Source organism: Podarcis pityusensis, assembly GCF_964106645.2.
Source record: "Podarcis pityusensis genome assembly, chromosome: 9".
NCBI classification, from domain to species: Eukaryota; Metazoa; Chordata; class Lepidosauria; order Squamata; family Lacertidae; genus Podarcis; species Podarcis pityusensis.
The window spans coordinates 65,414,142-65,440,316 of record NC_138034.1 but is presented as its reverse complement, the minus strand read 5'-3'; the positions used below and the strand labels follow the sequence as shown (position 1 = coordinate 65,440,316).

General features: G+C 44.9%; 1 protein-coding gene across 3 annotated transcripts in view; it reads left to right on the top strand.

Annotated features, from left to right (window-relative positions):
- Positions 1–26,175, top strand: part of CFAP299 (cilia and flagella associated protein 299) — a 327,043-nt gene that overhangs the window by 252,384 nt on the left and 48,484 nt on the right. For all 3 annotated transcript variants that reach the window (XM_081021249.1, XM_081021247.1, XM_081021248.1), the window contains exon 4: positions 24,610–24,752. In XM_081021249.1, the coding sequence (XP_080877375.1) occupies positions 24,610–24,752 (143 nt within the window). The remainder of the gene's footprint in view (positions 1–24,609; positions 24,753–26,175) is intronic.

Genomic DNA, 26,175 nt, shown 5'->3' with positions numbered 1-26,175 from the left:
CCTGCACCCCCCACGCTACGCCACTGCACTCAGGTTACCACCACAACTCCTCCCTGAACCCCTCCTCTTTGTGATGTGTCAATGATGTAGTCATGATGTAGTTATGATGTAGTCTTAGGGGTGTAGCATGGGGGGATTAGTAGCTAATAAAAGTTGGGGTCTTCTTTTGTTCAGGGCTTCCATCTTGTTCCACCTTGTGGCAGGTAGGAGTCTTGTCTCGACAGTCTTCAATAAAGACCAAGCCTACTCCTGGCTGGTGTTCTTGTTTTTTTGTCCAAGGGAGCCCTCAGATTTCTCCGTTAACAGATCCCTCTTGCTTGGTGTCCTACAGGGTAAATAGCAGCCTGGGGTGGGGGGGATTTTTATCAGGAAAATGGTACAGGGGGGAAAACTCCCCCGGCCCTATAGTCTCAATGTGATCTTTCTTTCTTTCTTTCTTTCTTTCTTTCTTTCTTTCTTTCTTTCTTTCTTTCTTTCTTTCTCTCTCTCTCTCTCTCTCTCTCTCCCTCTCTCCCTCACACACACACACGCATGCGCGTGCACGCGCGCACACACACAAACAAAATTTGGCTGCTGTTAAACTTTCTAAAAGCAGTTGGAGATCCTATCACGGTTCTCCTGCTGTCATGCCTCGCCATGCCCTAAGGCATTAACATGTGTGACACATCTTGGAACTCATGCCTATTACACCGGGGAAGGGGCCTTGTGCAATGCTCCGTCTATTCTCTCTGGTTCTTACTGTTCTTACTTAAAACCTTGCAAGAAGATGGCAAAGGCAGCATCTTGCCCATCCTGGCACAGCAAGCAGTGTGTTTTAAAACACAATCTGTTTCACATGGATTGGGACCAGATGGCTGCAAAGAGTGCTGCAAAAACAGTTTTTGTCAGAAAATGCCTAATTGCGGCAAAGACACGGTAGCTGTGTAAACCTCTCTTGCTATTTACACCCAGATCTGTCAATTTTAAAAATAAACTTCAGGAGGAGTCGTCCCCCCTCCCCACCCCAATCTATTTGCTTGTAACCACATTTGCTCTATGGTTCTTCTTGTTAATTGTGGACTGCTCCAGCTTTCCATGAAGACATCTGCACAGCGGCACACCCTATAATTACATGGGAAGCAGGCATCTCTATCTCGTGATTTTGTTGATAGCTGTTTCTTGACTGGTGTTCTGATGAACATGATTGGGAGGAACGGAGCGTTTTCACTAAGCTGTGATGGAGGACTCACTGCAAAAAATTAAAATGGGGGAGGGGGGAATGAACAAGAGACTGAAGACAGAAGTTCTCTTTACAAGAGTAGTTATTGCTCATAAAATATCAGTAGCAATATCAGTCTTTAGCAACCAGAAGTACATTGGACCAACCTTATGGTTCCACAAGTGAGAAAGAGTACATACGTCCTTTGGTAAGGTGCATGCAGAAATAATAATACTGTGGGGGGCTATTGCTTTCATATGTATTATGGTATGCATTAATATTGTGAATTACCCTGTGATCTTTGGATGAAGGGCTGTATAGAAATGTAAATAAATAAATAATAATAATAATAAATAATAATACACACTGGCATACAGATTTTATTCTGTGTGTGCCAAGCATTTGCACATACAAAAGTTCAGTGGATATTTATGATTTTTCCATTCCTTTGGAGTTTATAAAGTAATAATAATAATAATAATAATAATAGATGTTGTTGTTGTTGTTGTTTCTACCCTGCCCATCTGATTGGGTTGCCCCAGCCACTCTGGGTGGCTTCCAACTTATATAAACACATAATAAAACATTTCACATTAAAAGGCTTCCCTATACATAAATACTACACACACGCATCATGCACTCCTTTGCACAGTGCATGCAAGCATGTTCCAATGGCATTGGTCCACTGTCCCCAGCCTCCCACACGAATAGGACTTTTTAAATGTCAGGCCAAATTGAACAACACTATGTCCACCAGTTTCAAGAGCTATTTCAAGCTCTGTCGCATACAATTTAACTGCACCAGCACTTCTTGCTGCTGTTTTTTTAACTCAGATCCATTTTATTGCTATTTGTGCAGTTGGTTCGAAAGTGGCTGCACAGTAAAACAAACAAACAGATGACATATGGATAGGTAACTTTTATCCTAGTATCAAAATACTTGGGACACACCCGTCCCGTGCTCATTTTGGGGACTGCATGTGACCATACGATGCACCCAATTTCCTGTAGCCTTTGTTCAGAGAGAATCTTCTGCCTCTGCTCAATTCTCCAAGCATCTCCATGGCCGGCCGACACGGCGCACCTCCAAATTGCTATTTAATTACCTGTGGCTGGTGACAGAGGAGTTCAGAGTAGAAGGACTCCTTTAAATCTGGGAATTTCCCACACAGCAAACACACACCTTGGCAATAAAAGCCACCGGTGTAAAATACACAAGGAGGTGAAAACATAATTGCCATGATGACAGTTCTGTATCCATAATGCACTTCAATCAAAGGGCAGTTGGCACCAGTGTTCTGGGCCTCATCTTAGGCTCTCTTAAGAGCAATAGGAGTTTCCCCCTGACTTCAGTATGCTTTTGACTGAACACTTAGACAACACGTGAATTCACATGGCGATGCTAGGGGTACATGGCTGGAGGTGCAAGGGCCGAATCCAGCCCCTAAGACTTCCCACTTGGCCCCCCAATGTTCCAAGGATCTAATTCCAAGGATCTCCCACTTCAAGTATAACTCACTTCAGTCCCTTTTCCTTTGAGATGCTGTCAAATGGCTCTTTCACTTCTTCCTCCCCAGCATGAACTGTATCAAAGGTTCTGTCGGAGTTTCTCCATTATGCACTGCTAGCTGTTCCAGACCTTTCAAGTGTCCCTGTTTTCCAGGGGCCGCCCCAGATTTACATCCCGGTTTCTGATTTGATCCTGGAATGTCCTGCTTTTCCTTTGTTGTTGTTGTTTAGTCGTTTAGTCATGTCCGACTCTTCGTGACCCCATGGACCAGAGCACGCCAGGCACTCCTGTCTTCCACTGCCTCCCGCAGTTTGGTCAAATTCATGCTGGTAGCTTCAACAACACTGTCCAACCATCTCGTCCTCTGTCGTTCCCTTCTCCTTGTGCCTTGTGCCCTCAATCTTTTCCAACATCAGGGTCTTTCCCAGGGAGTCTTCTCTTCTCATGAGATGGCCAAAGTATTGGAGCCTCAGCTTCATGAACTGTCCTTCCAGTTAGCACTCAGGGCTGATTTCCTTAAGATCAGTTTGATCTTCTTGCAGTCCATGGGACTCTCAAGAGTCTCCTCCAACACCATAATTCAAAAGCATCAATTCTTCGACGATCAGCCTTCTTTATGGTCGAGCTCTCACTTCCATACATCACTACTGGGAAAACCATAGCTTTAACTATATGGACCTTTGTTGGCAAGGTGATGTCTCTGCTTTTCCTTAGGACGTCCCTATTTTCATTGGATAAATGTTGGAGGGTATGGAGTTATGTGTCCCCCAAGCCAAGGAGATAAGTAACTATACAACCTTTAAGTAAGTATGGACCAGTGGCACCAAATAGTATGGGAAACAGCCCTACTAGAAAAATTAACCAATAAAATGAAATTGACACACGGACAAATAGAAGAAGACACCTTCACCCCGGTATGGCTCCCGTTTATCACATACACAGCCCAACAAGACCACAACAAAAATCCACCAACAGCATACAAATCAATATGGCTAACCTGATCCAAAACACCCACCCACCCCACTCACACATGAAAACAAAGACCACCACAGCCAACCACAAATGAATAACCACACCCTAGGCCAACCCCAACCTCTCTCACCACCAAAGGAACACAAGCGAACAGCAAAGAACCTGCACAAGCAACGCTGACACCAAACCCTACATATAGTAAGTAAAATAGAAACATCGCCACCCGACCCCAGCCCCCATCTCCCCCCTCCACCTCTTTCTCCCTTTTCCCCCTAATGTCTCAAAAAATGAAACTGATTTGTAAAAATGTTACATGGTGGGGGGGGGGGGAATACAAGAGAGAGACATTGCAAACACTTTTGTAAATCAAGAAAATCTTTAATAAAACAACAACAACTATACAACCTTTAGAAGACATCTGAAGGCAGCCCTGTACAGGGAAGTTTTTTAAAAATGTCTAATGTTTTCTTACATTTTTATATATGTTGGAAGCCACCCAGAGTGGCTGGAGCAACCCAGTGAGATGGGCGGGGAACAAATAATAAAATACCATACTTTTCCGTGTATGAGATGCCCCATGTATAAGACACCCCCTATTTTGGGGAACTAAATTTAAAGACAATGAGGGGAGGTGGCCCAAAATTGTTCAGCCACTGCGGGCGGAAAGCTCCCTAGATGGGCAGGGTATAAAGAATAAAATTATTGTTATTAGTAGTATTAGTATTACTGTGGAATAGGACATCCTTATTTTCATCAGAGAAATGTTGGAGGGTATGCTATTCAGCCTTGTTTGTTGAATGAGCATTTGGGGTGCACTGCCAAACATAAAGCACTGTTGCTATCCATTCTGGAAAAGAAGGAGGAGGCTGTAGCCCACATTACAGGCCCTCCAAATGTTTATGGACTCCAACTCCCATCAGCTCCAGCCAGCCTGATGCTATCCATTCTGGGAAAGAAGGCTTTTGCCCACATTACAGGCCCTCCAAATGTTTATGGACTCCAACTCCCATCAGCTCCAACCAGCCGGATCGATAGTCAGAAATGATGGGAGTTGTAGTCCAACAACATCTGCAGAGCCAGAGTTTCCCACTCACATCCTATGACATGGCCCGCTTGGGAGTAAATCACTGGGATGCTGAGCCTTCGGCCCTTGCCCAGTGCAAAGTATGACCGTTGTTAAAAATTAGTTGCTGACCGGGGGTTATGCACTGTGCAGAAATGCTTAAGGCAAGCCGATAAGGCAAAGTTGAACGTCCCAGTGAAAAAGTTAACCATTAACAGCTATACTGCCTAAGAGAAACCAGGGGTAGGTTACCAAGAATAAGCAGTAAACACACGAGGAGGTCATAAAAAATGGACTTGTTACCATTCCAAATTATGGTTTCCAGAGACTGGCTTCACGTGGTTGCTGTTTATTCCCACCCTGTTCTTGTCAAACTTGGCTCTTGGCGCAGCATTAACCATGTGAAATTGTGGAGATTCCCTGAAGGTTCTCACATTAAGGCCAATCCACGTGTCAGGGGTTGGTTCCATATTTGGTCCCTGAAATGCCCCATCCAACCTGAGCTGTGGTAGAGATGCCAAGGACTGGCAGCGGAAGGCTTGTGGACTAGTACTTGTCCGTGGACCACCACTGAGTAGCACTGTTTTAAGTGGCCCAAAATATTCCATGTTTCTAATTCTTCTTGCACCTACTTAGTGTCGTCCGTCCCCCCGGTCCCTGCCTTGGAAATGTTTTCTGTTTGTTTAGGGCTTTTTTCTTTATTCTATGCTCAGAACCCCCCTGAAGAATATCAGATTTAGATAGCGTGATTTAGATGGCACCTTAAAAGAATAAGGAAGAAAATTTATGAAATGGCAAAAAATAGTAACAAAACAGAAGGTGTCTTAAGCGAAAAGCAAGTTTATTCTACATAGCCATAAATTACAGGCTACTAGGCCCTCCCTGAGATATACATGACTTTACATGTAAAATAGCAGCCAGTTATAACCAGAGGAGCTACAGGAATACTGGGGCATCAGTCCCTACATTATAATTCTGTGTAGCCAATTCTGGAGTCATCAATATCATTGTCAAATAACGAAGAATCATCCTTAGATTGGACACAATACCTTAGCCATTCTCCAACTCCACCTGCAGCCTAGGATCACCAGGGGTAGATTCCAAGCTGGAGGGAGGCGGGGAATGGCTTTGCAGGGACCGGTACCATTCCTTCTAACATAAGGTTACCAGATTTTTTTTCAGTGAATCCGGGGACACTTTAAATAAATAAATAAATACGACTACACGTTCAGGACGTTGATGCTGCAGCGATGGCGGTCGTAGAGGGGCGGCCGCCGCCTTGACCTCAACCGCCACGTTTCCCCTTCCTCCAAGGCTTCTATCTCCTTTCTCCATGAGCCTGAGCAACCCCTGAGTTGTTGGTTCTTCAGTGTTGGTGGTGGTGGGGGGAAGTGGTGCGCAGTGGGTCAGGCATTGAAGGCAGAGAAGGAGGGCTGAGAGTGGCGGCAGCGAGGCTCAGGCAGCACGATGCCTCCCTTCCCATTGGAGCAGCCCCAATCCCATTCCTACTTGCGTGCAAGCAGGAGGGGGCAGGGATTCCTCAGCTGGGAAGGGAGGCTTCCCGTTGCCTAACTGAGAGATCCCATCCCCCTCTGCTTGCACGCAAGCTCTGATAGGCAGCATGAAGCCTCCCTTCACAGCTGAGAGATTCCCGCTCCACTCCTGCTTACACGCAAGTAGGAGTTGTGAGGCTGCTCTGATAGGCAGCATGAAGCCTCCCTTCACAGCTTAGTTGCTGGGGTCAGGAATGGTGGAGGCAGCCCGGAAGCTGCATCTTAGAGCCCCTGCACCACCATCATATGGAGCAGCTCCTGAAGCCAGCCAGAGCCAACTGCTCCGGGCTGCTGAGACTGCCGGGGACATTAGATGAAATCCGGGGACACTCCAGGGATGGAATTTGTCCAGGGACTTATTCACAAATCCAGGGACTGTCCCTGGGAAACGGGGACTTCTGGTAACCCTATTCTAGCAGGCAAGATCCCTTGGAGTGAGCCTATCAAGGCCACCCCATTTGGGTTACATAGGCCAATCCTTGGGAGTAGGAAGTAGCTCTCCTGTGGGGACACTGAGCACCACATCCTGGTTGGAGGAGAGGACCAAGAATTGAGCATCACAGAGATGTATGGACCACTGTGTCAGGCTCCGAGTGCTGCTGACACGCTAGCTGTGTGGCAAAGGGCAAGGCTTCTTCTACACTGAAGAAGGCGCTCCCTCAGGGGAAAGCGGTGGCTGTGGTGCCTGAGAGCTCTTGAAGCTGCGGCTTGGGCAGATGGGAGCATACAGAGAGCTTACCGCCGCCTCTTGCGGAGACATCTCTTCACCTCATCTCTCGATCCTTTACTCTAGTGCAGCAGGGCCCTGAGACAGTGCCAGAGCAGGCTGGCAAAAACTACAATGATTTTTATAAAGGTTAGAAAAACCATCCGACTTCCCCCCAACCCCTCCAGTGGTCGAAAGAGGATCAAAAGGCTTAGGAAAATATTTATATTGAAAGGCAATTCCCCTTCTCCCCCTACCTTTGTTTCATTTGATTATAAAAGAGGTTAGATTCCTTCTCCCCACCCCCTTAAAAACCCCTGATCTCATCTTAATGGAAACGACAACGTTTAAAAAAGATGCAAATGAATGGTTCTGTTATTTTTTGCAGAATTTCTTCCCGGGTAGAAAACAAATTGTACAAACAAACTTCTAAGGAGAGGCCGTGGAGGGGCGGGAGGGGGACACCCACCTCCGAACCCAGCCGAGGAAGTATTCCTCCAGCAGAACTTAAATGAAAAGGGCAGCACACCTGCTCCCATCTGGTTTCTGTCCTGTACATGTCTCACACGGGCCTCTTTTTTTTGTGTGAAGTTCCTTCCAAGTCAAACAAGAAACAATTTTTAAGTAGCACCTCAAGAGGAACCGGAGTAAGTCCTTGCCAAGCAGAGCCACAGACCCTACAGTTTCCTCGCTGTACGGGCTTTGTTTTCATTGCCTTGACCCATTTGCACAGATTTGTTACTGGTGGCCTGGCCTGCCTTCCTGTACACAGCAAACCAATAATAAACACAGGCCAGCTAACACCCGGAGACACCTGCAGCAGCAAACTGCACAGTGCGTGATTGTTCGCTCCCAGAGGAAAGCCTCAGCAGGGGGAGGCTTCCACAGGCCTGGAGGACACGCAAGTACACATACACACGCTGACAAGGGTTGTTTTTTTTTTTTTTAGCAAGAAGGCTTCAGAAGCTCAAAAAAAAGAATGTACTGCGAAAACATTTCCACTCCCCCTCGCCGCCGCCCAAAGGGTAGAGGGGAGATGGTTCTGTGTGCTACAGATGGCTGTCTTATGGGAATAGTAGTACAGTAATCTCAACAGGAGGGACGCGGGTGGCGCTGTGGGTTAAACCACAGAGCTTAGGACTTGCCGATCAGAAGGTTGGCAGTTCGAATCCCTGCGATGGGGTGAGCTCCCGTTGCTCGGTCCCTGCTTCTGCCAACCTAGCAGTTCGAAAGCACGTCAAGGTGCAAGTAGATTAATAGGTACCGCTCTGGTGGGAAGGTAAATGGCGTTTCCATGTGCTGCTCTGGTTCGCCAGAAGTGGCTTAGTCATGCTGGCCACATGACCCGGAAGCTGTACGCCGGATCCCTCGGCCAATAAAGTGAGATGAGCGCCGCAACCCCAGAGTCGGCCATGACTGGACCTAATGGTCAGGGGTCCCTTTACCTTTAACCTCAACAGGAGAGCGTAATGCAAGTTCCAGAGTCAACGTACAGTGTAGGGTTCTGTCTGTCTCTGGAGACAATGGAGGAGTGTGCCATTGGGTGGTTGCAGCGCCTGCTGTGGCTGTAGAGACTGATGCAGGAGAGACATGTTTTGTTGCACCTGGGGCAGATGAAGGTGTCCAGTTGTGCAGATGCACCATGGCGGTTCTCTCTACGCTCGTCCCAGCGGCCAGTTCTCCTCTGGTCACTGCTATGGATTTGCAGCTTGACTGTCTGTCTCCAGGCACTGTGGTTGTCTGCAAGGGGTTCCCACTAATAATAACAATAATAATAATTTATTATTTATACCCCGCCCGTCTGGCTGGGTTTCCCCAGCCACTCTGGGCGGCTTCCAACAGAATATTAAAATACAATAGTCTATTAAACATAATAATAATAATTTATTCCCACATGGCAGACTTGATGTTGCCAGCCTTCATGTCAAGTTTCCAGGCATCTTGGTAGCGCAGAATTGGTCTGCCAATTGCCTTGGTGCTGGAACATACCTTGCTACTCAACTGAAGCTTGTCTAGCCCATTCAGAGATGGGAAAGACACAAGAGGGAGCCTCTCTTGGGGATTCTGAAAGCTACCCACCTGGTCCAGTGGTTGCCTGAATGCTTTATGGATTCATATGGGGTCCCCTCTTTCTCAAGCAGGCTTCCGGGTGGCTGCAGCAGCTAATTTTTGATCAGCTGCAGCATCCACATTCTCAGCTATTATTTCTGTGTGTTTCAACTTGTTTAATGTAATTTGCATGTGAATATATTTTTGGCTCGTAACAGGCTTAAAACATACGATAGTATGCAGTTAAGGCACACCATCAAACAACAACTTGTATTGGAAAATGTATTAATGGTGGCATATTTTGCACAGGGCCCCAGATTAGGAGGAAGGATCATCTTTTAATTGACTGTGGTTTTATGTCAACTGTGCTATTTTTACTGTTGTTAGTCACTCTGAGCCCGGCTTTGTCTGGGGAGGGTGGGATATAAGTTGTTGTTGTTGTTGTGGTGGTGGTGGTTGTTGTTGTTGTTGTTATCATCATCATCTTTTAGCATCATTTAGAGCCCTGGCTCAAACATGGCAACAGCAGTATGACTGAAGTGCAAATGATGGCAGCCATTCAATGCACAGTTACTCTCCTTTCACTCCCATCGACATCAAAGGGGATTGTGCCTTGTGCCCTTAAAAGCAGAATCGGTGTGATGCAGAATGACCTGGTGCCAAGCTGAAGATGCAGATCTAGTGTGCTTTCTGTGCTGCTCCAAGGGGGCAAATCTCTCTTGACCAACACTTGGGTAGCTCTCCAAGCATGACCTTTACGCACCAATTTTCCAGGCTTCCTCTGCATATATAGTCAGTACCTGGCCAATCAATGTACTTTCGGACTCTACTGAAGAACAACAGTCACCTCTGCTGAGATACATAATGCAATACCTGAGGACTCCCACCAATCAGCAGCTGTGGGAGGAGAGGGCCCATCGAAACACTAGCTGCTAGCAACTGCCAGCAGACCACCTTATACTGAGTCAAACTATTGGTCTAACTAGCTTAATATTGCCTACACTGACTGGCAGCGAGTTTCCATTTCAGGCAGGGATTTGGGAACATCAGAAAAGTCCTGCCTAATCAGGATACAGAGCCATGTGGTCTAACACTCTGTTTTCACAGTGGCCAACCAGATGCCTGGATGTCTCTCCAGCTGGAGAAGCATCAAGTGCTTAGATTGAGGAGGTGGTCAACCCATCTGAAGGACCAGAGCCCTAGTACTCACCATTCATGAACTGTCCAGACTGAGCTAAAGCTGCGGGGCATAGGATTGGTTGCCTCCGGTCACATGAGATTCTGGTCTGCCGGCTAACATCCATGTTTGTACTACCTATCTAGAGGCCCCTTGTTGGTATGGTTAGTAGAGAATCAATGCCTGATCCACAGCTTTCGAGCTTTGCTGTGTTTTGGACTCTTTGCACAGTGTAGGTTCTGCCTTTGCAGAGGCCCATAGCAGTGTACACAGGTGGGTAGCATCACTCGTCTTTGCTGGCTCAAGTCCCGCCTCTTCAGGTGCCACTCAGCAGTGCTGGCAAGTACATGTTTACCTCACCGACTCAGCCTCTATTTGGCAGCAGCTGCTGCCTCTGGTGAAATCCACATATGAAAGGTCTCTGAAAAACCTTAAACAACGTTTGCAGATGTTTGGAAGTTTTCTTCAAATTCTTGGAAAGAGGATGTTTGTTCTTTAATTGCAAAGCCTCAAACAGGAAATCTTTTATTAACAAAAGCATATCAATATGAGTTGCTCGTTTCGATTAACAAGGAGGAAATAAATTAACAAAGATAATTTAAGCAATTACTCCAAAGAACTTCTGAAGATGATGGGCAGATGTTGTCTTCATGCTTTGGGGGTTTGAGTTTTAGAGTGTGTGTGTGTGTGTGTGTGTGTGTGTTTTCTGCAAATGGTATAGAAAGGTTGTTGAAGAATTTTGAATATCTTCCATTTTGAAAGATAGTGTTTTTCTCCCCCCTTTCCTTTATTTCCACCCTATGTATATCACATCTGTTTAATGCAATTATCCATTGCTTCAAATTGCACATTATGGCAAATTAACCAGTTAGGTTTTTCTGTTTGTATAATGCCATAATCCAGTTCCCTGATGGCTGCCATGTGGCTCCAAGAGAGTAAAGGGGTATTCAGAGGCAGTCATGCAGCCGAACCATTAACCTTACTCAGAATTGGACCAGGACCTGAAACCAGAATTGAAACCTATCCTTGAGCCATCTTCTCACGTTGCTGTGATATGATCCCAAAGCTCCAGGCATTATCCATCAACGGTGTCTTCGAAAAATTTTGCACATCACTTGGGAAGACAGGCAAACTAATACCAGTGTACTGGAAATAAAAAGATCACCAGTGTTGAAGCAATGATTCTTCAACATCCACTTCGTTGGACTGGTCATGTTGTGCGGATGCCTGATTATCATCTTCCAAAGCAACTACTCTATTCCAAACTTAAAAATGGAAAGCGTAATGCTGGTGGTCAACAAAAGAGGTTTAAAGACTCTCTCAAGGGAAATCTAAAAAAATGTAATATAAACACCAACAACGGGGAAACACTGGCCTGCAAGCGCTCCAATTGGAGAACAGCCAAAGGTGTCATGGATTTGAAGACACTCGAACTCAGGACAAAAGGGGGGGGGGAACCCTTGGCAAACCCTCACCATGATCAACTCCCACCTGGAAACCAATGTGGAAGGATGTGTGTATCCAGAATTGGCCTCCACAGTCACTTACGGACTCACTGTTAAAACCGTGTTTATGGAAGACAATCTTACTCGGCTACAAGGGGTCACCAAAGAAAGAGCATGGAATCCAGTTTTGCCAGATCTGGACATGTTTTGCTCATCAAGGCTTCTCCAACCAGCACTGCCAAGTTGCCACCAGGTCCTCTTCCTTCAGATTATTCTGTAAGCATTGCTGTTTTGGCCAACTGCCATCCATGATGACTACACAGTAAGGCCACAACTCATGCAGGGGCTCTCTTCCAGAGATTGCACCTGAAGTCAAAACACATTGGGTGCAATGATGGGTGGGGTTGCCAAGGCTTTTTTTTTCCTGGACGCCCACTTCCTTGTGCATAAAACGTAGTGCTCACAAGTTAAATGTGCATAAGTTGCAGGCTGACTGCTAAATATTGACATAGCTTCCTCCAATCAGACACCCAAATCAGCATCCATGTCATACTGTGGTTGATACCAATATGTCTTGCCTGTTTCATGCCCCTTCTCAGTCCTGGCTTCAAGTTTTTTTAACCTTAGAAACTTTTTTTAAATGAGGTACCAGTTCTCATATATTGATAAAAGTGCCATGGGTGAGATGGCAGGAAGAAAAGAGGTGTCAGTGCTCCATACCAGTTAATACCATCTCAAAAAACACCATCCTACTTCATTAGTAAAAATCCTCTAGGAAATCTTTCCCTCCTGTCTTTAACCCAGTCCTAATGACGGGAATACTGCCTACAGCTTCACGTAGGACATTCCTTGATTTCCTAGAAACAGGTGACATAAGGGTACAAGGCTCTTGAGCTGAGTGAACCAAAGAGAACCTATTTGCTGATGCAGAGAGCTGTTATTAAAACATCGTTGGAAATCAAAGGAGAGCGTCAACATCTGCCCAGCCAAGTTCGCTGGATTTTTTTTCTCTTCAATGTATTTGGCTAAGTGTGCTCTGACGTGGGAGTCCACTGCAGAAAGGAAGAATATTGAAAACCCAAGTGATGTTTTGCCACCTGAAGATACCTGGAGCAGAAAGACATAAAATGTTAAAAGAAAATAGCAAAGTCAAAGAAGCTCTTGTTTGGAGCAAGTAGAAAAGATCATTCAGAAGTTTTACACATCAGATGGTAGGCAATCTTTCTTTATTATTATTTAATAATAATTATTATTATTATTTATTTAAACCATATCTTTAACAGTTTTTAGACTGGCTTTAGGCAAAGCAAATTGACAGCACTGATCATGTGGCTTAAGGATAATTTTCGCATTGCAGCTTAAACATTCAGGAGCATTCCCACAAGCTCTTCAGAAGACATTGCACTGGGACCACACCATCAGGTCTTAATCACTTCTCAAACTCTTAGCCATACCTCACCTACTAGACTTTCCTGGGTTATAGTCCAGAGAACTGCTCTACCGCTGAGAGAGAGGGTACAGCCTGTGTTTCACCTACCCCATTCCTTTTACTCTCATTGTGGTAAGAAATAACTGGGCAAGAACTTTGGTTCTGCACACAGCTGACCAAGTCTGCCATTTGGAGCACCTTTAAGGGCAGAGGTAGCCAACATAATGTCCTCAAGATGTTGTGAGCTACAATTCCCACCACCCCTGAAAATTGACCTTGATGGTCAGGGCCAGTCATGTACCCCAATTCTAGTGCAGGGAAGTAACCTCGGGCTGTGGATTGGGCCCACCTAGGCTAATCATTAAGAACTTTTGAACAGGAAGCAAGCCTAGCCCAATGTCATCCCATGGACAGCAGACAGCGCCCAGTAAAGTTTTGCCATGCCCCCTCCCTTTAAAAAGTGGCTGGAAGCTCCCACCTAAATTTCCAACAATGCCTTGCCACTTTGGGACATTTGGAAAAACTAACATGGCAGCTTCAAGCTGCCCAGAGCTGATTCGCACCACCACTGTTGGTGCCCACCTCAGCTGCCAGATAAGCCCACTGGAGTTCCCTGACCCACAAAAGGGGTCCGCCAGAGGGCACTTTGCCTAGGTGACCCCAACAGGAAGGGTATAAGGAGCTTTCTGTTTGGGCTGAGACTTTGCCTGAGCAACAACAGTCTTCCTGCGTCTGTTGGGTTCCTGTGTGCTTCTTCGTCTGACTCCTGTTTTGGTCCTTTGGGGGCTCCCGTCCCAAACACTGTGACAGAATCTCTTCCATACAAGTAAGAAAGAAAGCATTAGTCAAGGCTGGCAGTGGTACAGATTACGGACGCAGGGATGGCTAAAGAGTTAAGAACAGCATGGGGAATCCCAGACTCACAAGGATCTCCTTACGAGAATGGTTTGCTCGGAGGCGAGGACTGTGGGTCTGTTACCCATGGCAGAGGGGGCACCTGGTTCTTGGCAGTTGGATGGAAGATAGCCCCCCGGGCTCCTCCTCTTCTTCCAGCTGTCCATCCTCCCCTCCCAGCCCTCTCCTGTTGCTGCGGAATCTCTCTGCTCTATGGTGTGATAGGAATTTTGAGGTCTTAGATATATGTTAAATGTTCATAAGTGTATCAACCAAGCACGTACATAGATCAGCACAGGAAAACCGACCTGAAACCATTTTGATTCACAAACTGAGCAAATGTTTTCTCTGCAAGGTCAAAGGAAAATGGAAAAACCTCCGCATTGTCTTTTCCTTCACAAATCCTGTCTTAAGGGCACATTTAAGATATGAATAGGGTGTGAGGCTGCGAACTGGCTCAGGAACTAAGTATTTATCATTACAAAAGACTGGCCAGGCTCCCCAGGCAATCCAATCAAGTGATCATTAAACAGGTAACCTGGCAGACAGGAAGTAAACAAACCACTCAGATTTCTGCTGTAGACCGCCCTTTCTGTGATTTAGGTATTATGTATCTGGGGTGGTGGTCTTGGGTTACACCCCTTCTGTGATGTATGTATGATGTATGGAGGGGTGGTCTTGAACTCCAGGGCAGAGAATTTAAAATGTCTATATAAGGCCTTGCACGCCATTGTTCTGGGTTCCTCCTCCCTCCTGCGTGTTGTGAGTGAGGACCCTGTTTTGCTTCTCAATATTCTCTGGCTGGCCTCTGTTATTTTCTCCTACCAATAGGGAACCTATGTAAGGACTCTATATGGGCTCTTGGATACCCCATAAGGGAAAAAGGGGCAGGTTTTTGTTTACAACAATGGATGGGGCAGGACAGGGAGCCAGTGGGACTGCCTCTGCTCCCCCAGCCTCTAAAGGTGAAGGAGTGGAGAGACCCTTCTTCCTTATCAGCCTGTTCCACACCAACGACACCCTCTTCTTCCTCAGCTGAGAGCACCATACCCTCCAACATTTCTCCGATGAAAATAGGGGCGTCTTTAAGAAAAGTGGGGCATTCCAGAATCAGAAATCAGGGCAGCTTCTGTAAATCCAGGACTGTTCCTGGAAAATAGGGACACTTGGAGGGTCTTCTGACCAGTCACAGCCCCAAACTAGTAGGGCTCGCTGAGCTCATGGTAAGTCCCTTGGCTCTGACTTTTTAGCCAAGCTCCCCTCTGACTGTTCTTACTGCTTAGTCCTGCCTGCCTGCCTGCCTGCCTGCTGTCCATGCTTCTTTGGTGGTGCACAGAAAGTACAGAAAGCTTTTCAGTTTTTAATGCCATCTAAATGAATACAGGAATGCACACTCAGGAGCCTGTTCTCACTGTGAATTACTACTTGCAAATGCAGCCAACACCCTGTTTACACAGATAAGCAAATCCGCAGTCTGCTGAGCTTCCTCCAGTCAGAGCAGCAGCTGTGGAACACTGTGGATAATAGTTGACTGGAAAGCACATGTTGCACACACAGGGAAAACAGTTCTTCTTCTGTACAGGGAAGAAGCTTTTCTTTTGAAGACTTAAAAGCTGCGACATCTGCTGCTCAGCCAGCCACTGTCTCCCCTGCAATCTTGCTTCTGAGATGCAAAAGGAAGGGGGGCGGTTGGTGGTGGGGGGTTGATTATTGTTTTTTCATGTGTGCCTCTGAACTTTTGTGCATGTGGTGTGTTTTTTTCAAAAAAAATGACACAAAAATTTAGGAGCGATGGCCTAGGGAGCAAGCATCTATTCTTTTGATCCTGTCACTTGTTGGGGTGCAGTTAGCAATCTCTAAACATTTCACAAGGTGTTCTGATTTTATTCACTTTTCCGAACTGATCTTAACAGCCGCCGGGGTCACTACAGAACAAGTCCTGCAGAGCAAAAAGCTTTCCAACTATTTAGCCTTAACATTATTCATTTCACAGCTTGCTTTTTTTTTTTTTTAAGAGCAAAAGGGGGGGGTGGAATCCACTCACAAAAGCGAGAGCTTGAGAAACCTGCTTCTTTTTAGCAACAAAAAAGCCAAGACCCTGAGTATTTCAGATATCTGTTCCGAATGCCGCAGGTTCCATATGCACAGCAGTATATGAGAATCCATGTGCATACAGTACACCTGCTATGCTGACAGTCCACTTTGTTACTCGTTGCCTGTTCAGGAGGAAGAAACAGGTGATGAACACTTTCAAAAAGGGGGCTTCAGCAGCTAAACTTGTAGCCCCAGATGCCCAAGGAAGTTGGTTTCACTTATATTAAATTTCACTGGGGAGGGAGGAGTATTTATACAGGAGCAGATGAGAGTCTCCTTCTACGCAGAGATCATTGTATTGGGGTGACAGCCTTGCACGAATCTCCCAGCAAAAGTGTTTTGAAAAATTAGCCGCTAACAATTTCCTTTCCTTGAAACCAGCACCCTTGTATTTCATGCAGGCAACATCGTGAAACGTGAGATAATATTCTAGTCGGCTTTCATCCCTCTTCTGGGCAAATCCGTCAGTTTCAACATTTTTTCCAGAGCAGAACGGCTAAGGCCATCTGTTTTAAAGATATGGAAGTGAGGTCCGCTTCCTTCGCTGCCGTAGCCCGGTGGTATTTTTGCTAGATGTAACCTGATCCACAGGTGACAAATTAGGCCAAACAGTATTCAAGAAAAAATAAATGGTCTGTCATTAAGAATTTATTTTAACTTGTAATGTATTTTAAGCCTCTCCTTTTCAGTCAAATTGTTGTTTCAGGGCCTTGGGGCAGCACCTGCAAAACTGTCCGTGTTTTGGTGGGTTGTGTGGTGTTTTGTTTTTTTTAAAAAAAGAAAGCTTCCTTAATAAGTTAATAATTGACTCCTAAATATTGTCTCCCTTTTGCTTTCCAGTTGTTTACCTTTTATTTGGCACCTCTTCAACTTTTTTTCCCCATTGAAGACTCTTTCACCAGGTGGCATGGCTAAGGCTTTGATTTCCCCACCACCCCAGATTTTCTTCTGTCCCGCTTTTCCACTTGAATACGTACACCAAAATAGGATTTCTCATGGAGGATGTTTGCTATTGTGTAGGCCAGGGGTCAGCAAACTTTGCAGCAGGGGGCCGGTCCACTGTCCCTCAGACATGGGGAGGGGGGCAGACTGTATTTTGAAGAAGAAAAAATGAACGAATTCCTATGCCCCACAAGTAACCCAGAGATGCATTTTAAATAAAAGCACACATTCTACTCATGTCAAAACACCAGGCAGGCCCCACAAATAACCCAGAGGTTCATTTTAAATAAAAGGACACATTCTACTCATGTAAAAACATGCTGATTCTTGGACCGTCCATGGGCTGGATTGAGAAGGCGATTGGGCCGGATTCGGCCCCCGGGCCTTAGTTTGCCTACCCATGGTGTAGGCCCTCAAAGGAGCAAAACTTTCTCACATAACTAACTACACACTGACTTATACAGTCAGTCAAGGCATGAATGACATAGCACAGTAGAGGATTGGTGTGAGTCTCTACCCTCCAGTGTAAAATGAGCCCCGTAGTGTGGAGGCCTAGATTGTGCTATTTTTTCCCTTTGGAAAACACTGTTGAACCATCTCGTCCTCTGCCGTCCCCTTCTCCTTGTGCCCCCCATCTTTCCCAACATCAGGGTCTTTTCCAGGGAGTCTTCTCTTCTCATGAGGTGGCCAAAGTCTTGGAGCCTCAGCTTCAGGATCTGTCCTTCCAGTGAGCACTCAGGGCTGATTTCCTTTAGAATGGATCGGTTTGATCTTCTTGCAGTCCATGGGACTCTCAAGAGTCTCCTCCAGCACCGTAGTTCAAAAGCATCCATTCTTCGGCGACCAGCCTTCTTTATGGTCCAGCTCTCACTTCCATACATCAATACTGGGAAAACCATAGCTTTAACTATACAGACCTTTTACAGCAAGGTGATGTCTCTGCTTATTAAGGTGCTATCTAGGTTTGTCATTGCTTTTCTCCCAAGAAGCAGACGTCTTTTAATTTCGTGACTGCTGTCACCATTTGAAGTGATCATGGAAAGTAAAATCTCTCATTGCCTCCATTTCTTCCCCTTCTGTTTGCCAGGAGGTGATGGGACCAGTGGCCATGATCTTAGTTTTTTAGATGTTGAGCTTCAGACCATATTTTGCGCTCTCCTCTTCCACCCTCATTAGAAGGTTGTTTAATTCCTCCTCACTTTCGGCCATCAAGGTTTGTGAAGTTAAGTAAAGGTAAAGGGACCCCTGACCATTAGGTCCAGTCGTGGCCGACTCTGGGGTTGCGGCGCTCATCTTGCTTTATTGGCCGAGGGAGCCGGCGTACAGCTTCCAGGTCATGTGGCCAGCATGACTAAGCCGCTTCTGGTGAACCAGAGCAGCACATGGAAACGCCGTTTACCTTCCCGCCAGAGCGGTACCTATTTATCTACTTGCACTTTGACGTGCTTTTGAACTGCTAGGTTGGCAGGAGCAGGGACCGAGCAACGGGAGCTCACCCCGTCGCGGAGATTCGAACCGCCGACCTTCTGATCGGCAAGTCCTAGGCTCTGTGGTTTAACCCACAGCGCCACCCACGTCCCATTGTTTGTGAAGTTACCTCATGCTAAATCAAGCAGACTTTCTGGATTCTTCATCCATATACCAAATACAATATGGAGGTGGGTTGTTGTTGTTTGCAGTAATAGCTACAGTGGAGCTGAGAGGGTGGGGATACATTGCTCTTGCAGCTCCCCAACACTGTGTGTCGCTGCCTTTTATGGAGATTGGGGCAAGACAGCTGGAAGCTCAGCACAGTGCGACCGCAGCATCTGGAGAATCAGATTGTCTTCGCAGCCACACCATGCCAATGTCCTTCCAGCTGTGCCCCTCTCCCTCTTGCAAACGACAACAGCATGGGGTGTTGGAAGGCTGGGAAAGCAATGCAGCCTCGTCTTCTTTTCTGAACATGCTGAGAAACATTCCCCAATTTTAAACCATCTAATAGTTATCCCCTGCTTTTTATTTGATCTTGGTGTCTTGCAGCATTATCAAATCCACCTTTTCATATATATCTATATATCCTTCTATATCTGATCCTTTTATTATGAGAGTTTAAACCCATGGTGCTGAGTGACAAAACTTTTATATATATATTTTTAATCCCCCTCAAAAAGTGCAGGGGGGGAGCATAAAAATAAAAATGATAAAAGATTTTATCAAATATGAAAGAGCCTATGATTTTATCATGGAAGAAGCAGGAGTATCGTTATCTAAAAGTTGTTGCGCTTTTGCCTGGGCAAAAACCTACATTCAACTTAAACAGTGTCCCACATCAATAATGTATTTTTTTCTTTTTCATAGCATATTGTTAATAACTATAAATCCTTCCATTTCTTGGAAATTTCCAACTGCAGATCTAAAAAGACTTGAATTTCTCTATCCTATATTTTAAAGGGAACACCTGCCCAATTTTTCTTTTGTATCTCTTTATTCACCCTTAAACTAATAAATGTTACGTGTGATAGGGCTTTAAAAACAAACAAACAAACACATTGTGTAATCTGAGTTAATATCCTGTTTTTATTCCTACAGCATATTTTTGATTTATTTATTTTTAGAAGACTATTCCAAACCCCCCCACCACCACCCATGGTTACTCTTAAGACTCTTAAGACAGCCTAGGATCCCCAAATATCCAAAGAGCCCTTGATTCCCATTAAAGCTGCCCTGATATTAAGCTGCTTCTTAGAGGCCTAGGTCTGGGTGTCGCAAGGTGCTTAGATTGGTCTCAACTAGGGCCAGGGCCTTTTCAGTACTGGCCCCGACTTGGTGGAACACTCTGTCACAAGAGATTAGGGCCCTGCGGGACTTGACAGCTTTCTGCAGGGCCTGCAAGACAGAGCTGTTCCGCCTGGCCTTTGGTTTGGACTCAGTCTGACCCTTCTGTTTCCTTCCCCTTATGGTTTTGATCTATGGGCTACTTTTAAAATGAGGCTGCATTTTAAATTGCATTTTAACCTGTATTTTAAATTGTCCCCCCCCCCCCCCAATTATGTTTTTACTGTAATTTTACTGGTGTTAGCCACCCTGAGCACGGCTCTGGCCGGGGAGGGCAGGGTATAAATAATAATAATAATAATAATAATAATAATAATAATAATAATAATTCCTGAGTTGACATGAGAGGATGCCAGAAAAGAACTCCCTTCCCTTCTTTATGTGACAACCAATTTGAATGGCTTTTAGGTGCTGGGTGGAAACTGTCTAACTTACCTGAGCTCTTGGTGATTTTTTACATGGCCTTCTATTGTTTTAGTGATGCTTTCAACTTACTGTGTGCTGCTGTTTTTCTGTGTGCTGTCTTGTTTCGTTGCGATGCTTTAACTGTATTGAAGGCAGAGCAGAGATGTTGCAATGAGCCAATGTGCTTTGTGTGCAAAGTGCTGGAGGTGAACTTGGGATGGGAGCAAGCGCCATGTAGACTGAACTGGTTGTGCATCCCATCGCCTCAAAATGGCTTTGCACCCACACCCTTAAAAGTCATCTTGTGACATTCACACTGACTGTTTAATTATCAGTACTCTGTATGAAACACATTGTCTGCTGTTGGTCACGCTAAGGGCTGAGATGTTGAAAAGACTGCCTATAAACCTATCTCCTCTGAGGCGGAAAGGTGTGGCAAAACTGAAAAGCGATAGAACATCTTAAGAGAATCCATCCAGCGCACTTGTAAGTTTTATGAATGAAAGCTTTATAAGTGCTTATAAAGTGCTTCTAAATGAATTTTTTGAAAGGGGGCGAAAAGAACAATGAAGTTGAATGCTGACAGGTGATACAGGATCAAAAGCAAAAGGAAGCCTTTGTACCTTTATCACAGGATTTCTTTTTTCTTTCAAATATTTTTGATAGAGTGTTTGAAGATTTTTTTTAAATTTTGTTTTTAAGAGACACTGATAGACATGCAGGCTGCTTCCCTGTAGAGCTGTGTAGCTTTTGTCATTTTTCACATGGCAGATTTGTGTGAAAACACCTACTTTAGGAAATTAATTTTACAATCAGATGAGAGTTGAAAGATGTCCTTTATGTTGTACACTGAACATAAGACAGAGCACACTTTGCCAACTTTTTAAACATTGGAACATCCCATGTAATTTAAGGTGTTTGCTTTTAATCTGTTACTTCTGCTTTTTTTTTAATGAAGCAATTATTCATATACTCACATCAAGCTTTCTGTCTTTTATCCTCGCAGCTTCAATATATCATTTATTACAGTTCTTGCCATTCAGAGGAAATATTTTTCTGGTAGGAGTAGAAATTCTTTTATCACAGCTCAATTTTTCCTCTTCTGAGGCTTTTCCTCAGCAGTGGTTGAGGAGGAAAATACCGTATTTTTCGCTCTATAAGACGCACAGGACCACAAGACGCACCTAGTTTTTGGAGGAGGAAAACAAGAAAAAAAATATTCTGAATCTCAGAAGCCAGAACAGCAAGAGGGATCTCTGTGCAGTGAAAGCAGCAATCCCTCTTGCTGTTCTAGCTTCTGGGATAGTTACGCAGCCTGCATTCGCTCCATAAGACGCACACACATTTCCCCTTACTTTTTAGGAGGGAAAAAGTGAGTCTTATAGAGCAAAAAATACAGTAGGTTGCTGAGTTTTGACTCTGAGGCACCTCCCCCCCCCCCTTTTAATAGAATCCTTCTGGTCTTTCCAGTCTGGGATATTTACAGTGGTAAATACCCTAGCCACATATGCACCAGTATTTTAATGGTGGTATCATGGCTTCCCTGCTCACATTCTTCCCATCCTCCAAATGTGACTGATCTCCCTGATGTGTGGAAATGGCAAATGTTTGTTTTACTCCAAGAGCCAAAGAGAGTGACTTTCAGCTTTCTTAGAACATGCAATTATTGTGCTGAATTCCCTCCTGCGAATTAGTTGTTGTCTCCCCCACCCCAGTTTCACATGCCTCCATATAAAAACACAACTCCAGGGTTCGTGCTTCTGCCGCCGGGATCCTGTTCCTAGTTTTGACATGTACCCAATTCTAAAGAACACTCCTCCATGCCTGTTTTGGAGCTCCTATGCTTTGTAGAGAGCGCAAAATGTGGTCTGAAGCTCAACATAAAAAAAACGAAGATCATGGCCACTGGTCCCATCACCTCCTGGCAAATAGAAGGGGAAGAAATGGAGGCAGTGAGAGATTTTACTTTCTTGGGCTCCATGATCACTGCAGATGGTGACAGCAGTCACGAAATTAAAAGACGCCTGCTTCTTGAGAGAAAAGCAATGACAAACCAATATTTTCAGTCAATATTGGCTCCCAAGGCACAGTAGCAGCAGCATAGTTGCACGAGAGTATCCTGTTACCTATTCATACCAACCAAGGATGCAACAGAAACATTTTTGCACAATTGTCCCCTATTTAGAATACAAACAAAAACTCTTCAGATTTTGCCAGGGAATGTCTGTACCACATGTACTTTCTCTTCCCCAGGACCCAAGACAGGAACTTGTTCTTACTGTCACTGCTCAGTCCAAGAATATGTGTATTATTAGATCATGGGTAGGCAAACTAAGTCCCGGGGGCCGGATCCAGCACAGTCGGCTTCTAAATGCGGCCCACGGACGGTCCGGGAATCAGCGTGTTTTTACATGAGTAGAATGTTCTTTTATTTAAAATGCATCTCTGGGTTATTTGTGGGGCATAGGAATTCGTTCTTTTTTTCTTCAAAATATAGTCCGCCCCCCCCCCCCCCAAGATTTGAGGGACAGTGGACCGCCCCCCTGCTGAAAAGGTTTGCTGACCCCTGTATTAGATAGTCTCTTAGCATTTCTAAACTGCCCCCCTCCCAAGTAACTCAGATATTCTCTCTATCAAAGCAGCTTCAAGGCTATTTTCTCTTTAGGCAGCTGCAATTTCCTAGCGAATTCAAATAGGTAATTAGAGCTCAGGTCACACCTCTCCCTGTGACAGCCTCAGGGCAAGGAAAAGGTAAATGAAAGGAGATGAGGTCCTCCCAGAAACAAAGACCACGCTCACAGAGCAAAGTGAAATCCACTTATTCCAAGTCTTCAGCTTCGTTTACTGGATCTTGTTCAGCACAAAAATGGACAGAAGCCACGGATCTTCTTGCAACGCAAGCAGGATGCTCTATCCTTCAAAGGGCTGGCTCAATATTTGACGACAATTCAATCAGAAGCTGACTGAGCTTGCCCAATGGCTTCTGTTTAAGGGTAAGATTCAAGCATAGGCTGTGAGCCAAAGGCTCTTGAGTCCCCCTCTGGGTGTCTCCGGGCAATTTCAGATTGCAAGTAGCTACCAGGTAATTCGTTGTTTCCCCGCTATTGGAGTAAGGACATATTTCTGTTGCCTGTATATCTTTGCAAGATGCCATGTACAATGTATGTTTGTTAAACAAAGGTACACGAAACCTGCCACTCTTTCATAATAAAAATACCTTTGGAAACAAATAATAATAATAATAATAATAATAATAATAATAATAATAATATTTTTTTTATTTATACCCCGCCCATCTGGCTGGGTTTCCCCAGCCACTCTGGGTGGCTTTCAACAGAATATTAAAATACAACAATCTATTAAACATTAAAAGCTTTCCTAAACAGGGCTGCCTTCAGATGTCTTCTAAAAGTCTGGTAGTTGTTTTTCTCTTTGACATCTGGTGGGAGGGCGTTCCACAGAGCGGGTGCCACCATCAAGAAGGCCCTCTGCCTGGTTCCCTGTAACTTGGCTTCTCGCAGGTAGGGAACCGCCAGAAGGCCCTCAGCGCTGGATCTCAGTGTCCGGGCTGAACGATGGGGGTGTAGACGCTCTTTCAGGTATACTGGACCGAGGCCATTTAGGGCTTTAAAGGTCAGCACCAACACTTTGAATTGTGCTCAGAAACGTACTGGCTTCCTTTTGTATTGGCTTCATTTTGTAAAGATGGAAAGACGGTGTATGGAAAATAATGAAGTAAATAGGAAACAGGCTGGAGCAGAATGTAAAATATTACTTCACTGATTAATTTGGGGCTCATTCTACCAGTGGGTCTCCAAGGCTGTGAGTCAGTCTGCTACTAGTTAGATACTATAGGTGTTTTCTGGGATGCATTTGCTATGAAAGCCAGACCGGCTTAGTGCAAAAGCAGTGCAAGCTGGGTCCAGGACTTTTCCATGAATTCCCTCTTTGGCCTTGAGTGATCTTTTTCTCTGTCTAAAGCAGAGGAACACGTTTCTGCAAGAACAAATACACTGATATATGCATAACTCTTTGCAAATGCAAAATGCAATCTAACATGCTCTTCTCTGTGAGTAAGCCCTACTGAACTCAATGGGACTTACTTTGGAGTAAACATACACTCTGTTGCGAACTGCCCTGGGATCTTTGGAGGAAGGGCAGTATACAAATTTAAAATAATAATAATAATAATAATAATAATAATACCTTGGGCTTGGTTGGAAAAGTACAGCATGAAATATAGTACATGTCCTCAAAAGCAAATAATCAATATGAATAGCAAAAGTCTTTCTTGTTTGGACACTTTATTTTAATCATACTTTTCTATCCCCTTCCTCTCTCTCCCCCATTCCCAGTCCATAATCTTCATTCGGGATCATAATATCCGTGGCCAGGAAGTATCTGCATATATCGATTATGCACACCGGTTAAAGGTGGACGAGTTTGAAGTCTATTTCAGTGGCAAGAAGAAGCTTTTCCCCAGGCGCTCTGATCTGAGGTTGGTTGTTCATTTTCTTCCTATTTATGAAATACAGAGGGTTAGCATAGCAAGTTTCCATTGACATCTGTGGGAAGGCCATGACCTGTTCTCAGATCTCTGCCCATAGCCTTCTGGATGATGGCCATTGACTTCAGTGAGAAGGTATCGATGTTAATTGTTCATACAACCGAGCTACAAATACAGTGGTACCTCGGGTTAAGTACTTAATTCGTTCTGGAGGTCCGTTCTTAACCTGAAACTGTTCTTAACCTGAGGTACCACTTTAGCTAATGGGGCCTCCCGCTGCCTCCGCACAATTTCTGTTCTCATCCTGAAGCAAAGTTCTTACCCCGAGGTACTATTTCTGGGTTAGCGGAGTCTGTAACCTGAAGCATCTGTAACCTGAAGCATATGTAACCTGAGGTACCACTGTAATACAGTAACATGGAAACAACAGTAATCAAATCAAATTAATAGCAACACACAGTCAATTTACATAGTAGCAAAGGGGCATGAGGACAGTCCAAACAACACATTACTAGTTGTTGTTTTTAAAAAGCCCAATGGAAAAAGAACAGGCCCACCAGGAAACTGACAAATGGGGAGTGCAATACAGTGGTACCTCTGGTTGCGAACGGGATCCATTCCGGAGGCCCGTTCGCAACATGAGCAGAACACAACCCGCAGCGGCGCGTCTGCGCACGAGCGGGTTCCGATTCGCCGCTTCTGCGCATGCGTGTGACATCATTTTGTGCATGCACGGGTGGCGAAACCCGGAAGTAACCCTTTCCAGTACTTCTGGGTCGCCGCGGGATGCAACCTGAAAACCTGGGCCCAAGCCATTTACGAATTTTGCACTGGACTCTGAAAAGAACACACCAGGGAACAGTATAGCTGGAAGAGTATTGGAGTAACATCAAGAATGTGGATCAGAAAGCTCTAACGCTTGTTTATGTGTATATGTCTGTTGCTTAATTTCTCATGCACTATTCAACATTTCCCCCTGCAATATAATTTGAGGCCCTTCTCCCTGTGCTCCCTTCTCAAGGTGTTCATTGGGTGGCAACACAATATTGGGCCTTTTCAGTGGTGGCCTCCCATTGAGAAAATGCTCTCTTTTTTCTCTCTTGCCCTGGGTTTTTGGCCCTTAATTTGAATGGTGGCATCGTGGCCTCTTTTGGTGGTGTGGGATCTGTAAAAGTCCTGCCTTTTACCTATTTAGATATATTTGTGGGGGGTTTTTTATTAGTTCTTAACTGATTTTAATGTACTAGATTCAGGTAGGTAGCCGTGTTGGTCTGACGCAGTCGAAATAAAGAAGAAGAAAAAAAGAAAATTGTCCAGTAGTTTCTTAGAGACCAACTAAGTTTGTTCTGGGTATAAGTTTTCGTCTGAAGACGTGTGCATGCACATGAAATATTATACCCAGAACAAACTTAGT